The 6,427-nt window shown below is 44.3% G+C and overlaps 2 protein-coding genes across 2 annotated transcripts; one reads left to right on the plus strand and one right to left on the minus strand.

The window, feature by feature from the left end:
• LOC8084498 lies at window positions 793-3,536 on the plus strand. Its single transcript, XM_021460155.1, has 2 exons — window positions 793-1,128; window positions 2,772-3,536. The coding sequence occupies exon 2, from the start codon at window positions 2,775-2,777 to the stop codon at window positions 3,225-3,227; it is 453 nt and encodes a 150-aa protein (XP_021315830.1). The 5' UTR covers window positions 793-1,128; window positions 2,772-2,774; the 3' UTR covers window positions 3,228-3,536.
• LOC110434983 lies at window positions 3,705-5,424 on the minus strand. Its single transcript, XM_021460154.1, has 2 exons — window positions 5,038-5,424; window positions 3,705-4,173 (listed from the first exon to the last, which is right to left on the minus strand). The coding sequence occupies exons 1-2, from the start codon at window positions 5,406-5,408 to the stop codon at window positions 3,987-3,989; spliced, it is 558 nt and encodes a 185-aa protein (XP_021315829.1). The 5' UTR covers window positions 5,409-5,424; the 3' UTR covers window positions 3,705-3,986.

The raw sequence follows: 6,427 nt of genomic DNA on the forward strand, positions 1-6,427 counted from the left end.
CTGGACGTATACAGGAAGAGACTATATCATCTAACAAGGACTCCCACTGTTCACCACCACATCAAAATTCCAGAAATTGCTGGACACAGAATTCGGCGCCACGTTGGAAAATGATAGTACCTGCTGTTCTTGCAAGCAACCATGAGGACGCTAGCTACTGCCTCTTCTATACACGTGTGCAACCCCATGTAGTTGACTACTATCTTGATGTCTTGGCTAATCTCTTGGTCATCTGGTTGTCTTGACCAATCTCTTGATGGATTCATTAATCCAGTTCAATCGTCAGATCAATCCAAATCTCACAAAACACATCCATGCATGCTGAGCTAGGTTACATTTCCTTTTGTATCTTTGCCTCTCTTTTCTTCATGCCAGGTTACGAGTGTGCAACGAATATAAGTCGCACTGCACGTAGGCTTTACCATGCAATTGTGCAGAATTACTGGAGCAATTACCTGTTTTATAACTGAAAAATTAATAGTACTGATAAATTCAAACGAATGGGGCCACACTTCTCTCGGTTATCCTTCGAGCAATTACCGTCGTCAGTCTGTCAAGATAGATGATGTGACATTAGCCAACGACGTCAACAACCAAATCCTATCCAGAACTACTGGACGAAATTCCGCGTGAGCCACCAAGTTATTCAAAATGTTCATCTAAGAGCAACTTCAGCCCACCTCCTAAACAAGTCCCTATTTCAAATCTAGGGACTTTATCCAAAAAAATCAACTCCAGCCCACTTCCTATTTGGACCCCCATTTTCCATGCCCTCTCAAATTATAATTTGAAGTCCCCACATCCAGCAGCCCCTATCCCTCTCTCTCGGTCTCTCCCGTCCGCACGCGCCGCCCCGCCGGCGGCCTCGCGGCCTCGCAGGCTCCCTCCTCCGCACGCGCCTCCTATCGCCGGCGAGACCAGGCGCCTTTTTCCCCGCCGCCGCGTCCGTCGCCACGGCCGACCCTCCTCCACCGCACCAGCACCAAGAACAAGTGGATCGAGGAGTGGAACGCCGGCCGGGAGAACCTCGAGTTCAACTTCTGCTGGACGCGCCGCAGCCTCGCCGTCGTCGGCCTCTTCGACCTCGCCGTCCCCATCCTTGTCTACAAGGGCATCGTCCACGAATTCGTACGCACGTTCCATTCCCCTCTCATGAATCCTTTTCCTTTGCTGTTAGGGTGGCTCACCTAGATTCAGATCGGGCTCTTGCTGTAGATAAGACGCATTCGTTGTGGTGGAATGATTTAGTTAATCAGGTGCAAGTACACAGTTGAAGGTTTAATTGGTAAGGCACGTGCAGTTTCTGCAATCAATCCCTGAACCCATCTTAGCTGCGATGTCTGCAGTTGTGCTATATATGTTTTTGACAACTTCAGCAAACCTAGCTTATTCAGTAGCCTCTACTAATTGCTTAGGTATCTTGCACCAACATTTCTTGCTGGCACACATGACACATCTAGTCTAGGGATGAGAGCAGAAAGCAAAGCAGTGTCATATGAGCAACTTATATAATTTTTCTCGAATGGAATTGTGAATTGTTTCCTGCTTCCTGATCGATCTTTTCTTGCTTTCTGAATCTGAATCTGTTTCACAGCTTGTACAAGTCATGTCTTTGCTAGAATATGCAATCCAATGATGGGCTTTTGAATTAAAAATTGAAGCATAAGCTTACTTACTGCAGATTTGAAACGTCTCAGACACTGAAGAAATCAAGCAGCTGTCTATATTCCTGCTAGTTCAGTGTAATAGGTATGGTTTACTAATTCTAGACTGGATTCTGAACATTTATGCTTTTGCCTATGAAATGCTTGTTTTAATTCTAGACTGCTAGTTCAGTGTAATAGGTATGGTTTAGCAGTGCGTCGAAGGTCTTGCGGAGGCCGGGCTGCTGCTGCTGCTCAATCCGTGTCCTTGCCATCAAAGTTTGGCTCTAGCAGAGTAGCAGTTGCGGCGTCTGCTCTCTATTTTGGTCCTAATTTCTGGTTCCATATTCTGTCGTGGATGTATCCGCAACCCCCCTCGAGTCTTACTTTGATTCGCCTTCGGTTCCATAATTCCATTTATATTGCTTTTGTGGTTTGGATTACACATTGGTCTCACAAGATATTAGTATATCTGCTCCCTCACTTCGTTTACTCAGTTACCATATCAATTCTCAGACATTTATACAGAGTAAATATATGTTGTAAATGCAGTCACACAGTCTCTCAGAAACACATAGAGTCACATTATTAACTCAATAAATCAACATAGTCCAGTGACTAAACACTCCCATTACAGTTTATTTCAGTACAGATTGTTCTGCGCCTCCACTGATATCATCCATTGAGTGGAGGGCATGGGCTAAATGCCGCTAACTATGAGATGTGCTAATCTTGCTGGCTGCTGCTGCTGGAGCTTCTCGATTGAATTACTCAAGTTTGAAGCTGTGGCTGTTTATGAAATGCTTGTTTTAAACTCTCGGTTTTCTCTCTACTCAACTGAATTGCAATTTTACTAGATGGCTCGATGGAATAGACCTATGTCCTAGAAAAATATTGTTATCATCCGCTTTTACTTTTGTTTACTGCTTTTACTGCTTTACTGCTTTTACTTTTCAGCACAGAAACACACATCACTACCTAGGATGGCAACAATGCACAGACTCTGAGAGTAACAATTTAACAGATGCAATTTTAAAATGTTTATGTTCTCTTCATGTTGTCCGATGTTCCTTTATGTTAAACACTTGGATTTTTATTCTCAGTGATGATGGGTACTTTTTCCTGCAGACCATGGACAGGTACAATAGCGACTACTACGACGAACAGGAGTACAACATCTTTTCCCAGGAGACGTCGTATCCTCTGACAGCCCCTAGCCACTCGACTCCTAGGGGACCTGGTCTACAAAACCTAGACCTCAACTCTCAGGCCGACAGCTTCCCGCACATGGACTCCACTGAAATCCTACAATCAGAGAAAGGTGACAGTGAGGCACGGCTACCTCCTCTTCCCCCAAGATCAAGCCATGCACCGTTCCAGCCTCCTCGTCAAGGCGGTGGTGGGAGGGGACCTGGCCGTGGAGCATGCCAGGCTGCGGGCAGACAAGGTCACCGCAACTCCCGTAACTCCCTCAATAGTAGAGCTGCAGCCGGCCGCGTGCCACAAGAATATGCTCCTCCGGCCCAGTTCAATCCTCCGGTGGTTGGTGGCAGAAGCCGTGGTCGAGGCAGAAGACATCGCTGAGCTACTTCATGTAGACGCTTTAGATGATTTGTACATAGAGAAGCAGCCGAGAAGATAGTGGCAAAAAGAATAGCCTTTTGTATAGGTGGTTTCCAGTTAAATTTGCTGGAAATCTTTATTCATGTCAGGTTTCGTTTGCATAAGCAAATAGTGCCCCGGATTCAGCTTGTCAATTACAATTGCTGCAATATCTGTCAATTACAATTGAAACAAATTTGAACAAAAATATTCCTGACGACAGCTGCTTGCTCAACATTGTTCTCAATTTAATTTAAAAGGGGCAGATCTCTTGCTCATTTTTACCATTAATAGAGCAAGACTTGTGGTACATTTTGTTTGCTGTAAGTTGCTTCTTCATCTCGGACGGTATGCGAATATGCATTATTCTTGAGAAATGGTGATTCTTGGCACTTGATTTGCAAAAAGTTCACAGTTGTTCTAAACAACAGTGAATCAGCTAGTTCTTTGGACAGCGAGTAGATTACAATTGGCACTGAATTCTGATAGAAATAATTGCTGCTGAAATTTCAACAAGAGCCCATTACAATTGCTGCTGAAATACAATATCCATTTTACATCCTACAGAAAACAAATACATCCAACTATAGCAGCGACATTTACAGAAGCTGGCATAGTTAAATTAATATTACAGAAGCGACATTTACACATCTGAACTAGGGATTACATGCATAGTAAATCACTAACTACCTAGAACTATGAATTGCCCACAAGTGCTCTACAAGATCATCACGAAGTCGCTCATGTAAAGACCTCCCGAAATGTCCCGTAGCACTTTGCGGCGGCCCGACAAAGATCCACGGAACTTTTTCTTGTGCTTGTTCCTCCTAGAGCCCTTAAGAAGACCAGCAATGATGAAGAGGTCGTCATCATCAGATTCATCCTCCTCGTCCCACCATCGACAAAGTCTTTTTCCAGACCTAGACATCTGCCATAGCAACAAAAAAGGAAAAAGTTATTAGCTGAAAACTTGTTAACTAAATTTCTTCTGAAACTGTTATGTAGCAGACTAGTAGTTCATTTCTTTCCAGCCCTTCCTGAATTGTGCTTGCGTGTACAGCCTGCTAGCTAGTTACTTGTTCCCTAATTTACTTGTGCAATGGCAATGACTTAAACACTGACATAATATGCACTAATACTTCTTTATCCAAGGCAAGCAACAGATAAGATCTTTTCCTGTCAGCATAGTGCACTGAACTTGTTAACTAAATTTCTTCTGAAACTGTTATGTAGCAGACTAGTAGTCCATTTCTTTCCAGCCCTTCCTGAATTGTGCTTGCGTGTACAGCCTGCTAGCTAGTTACTTGTTCCCTAATTTACTTGTGCAATGGCAATGACTTAAACAGTGACATAATATGCACTAATACTTCTTTATCCAAGGCAAGCAACAGATAAGATCTTTTCCTGTCAGCATGGTGCACTGAACTTGGAAACCAAAGCTATACTTATCCTTACGCCAATACGCCTTGAGGCTACATGTCAGTGAACCACGCAAACACTTGCTACTACATGTGTATAGGACAAATATTCAGATACATACAAATTCGTTCAACATATGTATAAGTAAATAATAAAGACAATATTCAGAGACAGGTCATCTGAAGCAACGAGAACAAGCTTTTCCAGTATATATCTTTATAAAAGACAAGCATCCTTGTTTCGAGCAATTCATGCTAACTGCGTATTCCGAGAGACCGCATAATCATCGTTGGTCGTCGTCATCACAAATCCAAACAAAAACGAAAAGATTGCACTGGATCGGAGACGGAGAGGAAGACGAAGACAAGCGTACCTTTGCTGCTGCCGGAAATCCCTCGCTGCCGCGCGGATGCCCTTGCGGCCAGATGCGCAGGAGAGGAGCGCCGGCCGCGGCTGCAGGAGAGGAGCGCCGGAGCGCCGGCCGCGGCGGCAGGAGAGGAGCGCCGGCCGCAACTGCAGGAGAGGAGCGCTGGCAGGAGAGGAGCGCACGCCGGAGGAGAGGAACGCCAGCCGCGGCCGCGGGCTGGCAGCGGAGAGGAGTGCCGGCCGCAGGGTGCCGTCGACCGAGAACAAGCACAGGTACGCAAAGGATTTTGGGTGTTGGTCTGGAGTTGTATTTGATTTTGGGTCTCTATTTTTTGCAGGCCAGCATGCAAATAAAAAAAATAGAGGCCCAATTTGCATGCTGGGCTGGAGTTGCTCTAAGGCTTCGTTTAGTTCTAAAAAATTTGTCAAATTTTTCAGATTCCCCATAAAGCGCCTCTAATAAACCAGGAACTCAAATGTGATACAATACTTGTCCCAGGAGGCTAGTAACACATTTATTACATCAGATAAGTTTCAGCGCAGTAGTCTTGGAAAGCGTGGACAAAGAAGGCACGCTATAATAATAAGACACCAAAATACAACATTGGTCCAAAGGACCCAGAAACGAACGATATCGCCATCGAACATCTGACGAGTCCCAATGCCACAGGCTTAGTTGGGTGCAGACACGACCTTACTCGAACGCCACTTCGAGATCGAAGTCCGGATCTTCCTCTGTTTAATAAAGCAAGGGTGAGTACAAAGTACTCAGCAAATCCAACCTTACCTGCGGAAGGGGATAACAATATATATGCATATGGATAAATCAAGGATGAGGCTTAGTTTTATTTGCATAAAGCTATCTTTTTACACATGCAAGGTTTTATTTTACAAATAATGTTGTAAAAGACCTCTTTTTCCACATATGATAGCATTTCTGAAAATAGGGGTTTGAACACAATTTTAAGTGTTGTTGAACCTTTGTTCCCGCAAAACAATGGCAGTCAACCATTTATTTCCAAAATCACACTCTCTCACATGTTTTCACTCCTACCAACCCATCTAGTTGTTGAAACCAAACCATAACCCGTCCGAGACCGCAGACACGGCTATCCAGATAGATTTACACTCTGCAGAGGTTGTACACTGTTCCCACAAGTAGGATACCATAACTTACACCGTCGTGCAAGCACAGATCCATCAAAGTCATTACCCTCCATACCTAAGTAATAGCGCTCACCACGGGAACACTAAGGCCACATCTCATGATACCACAATAATTCACAAAGCTCTTTTCATATATTTCCACAATTTCACATACATTACTTAGTGTCCCGTTGCACACCTGCCTCCAGGTGATTGTCATACTAACTAGAGGGATTTAGACTAAGCCTTTC

Source organism: Sorghum bicolor, chromosome 4 (genome assembly GCF_000003195.3).
Source record: "Sorghum bicolor cultivar BTx623 chromosome 4, Sorghum_bicolor_NCBIv3, whole genome shotgun sequence".
Taxonomy (NCBI): Eukaryota; Viridiplantae; Streptophyta; class Magnoliopsida; order Poales; family Poaceae; genus Sorghum; species Sorghum bicolor.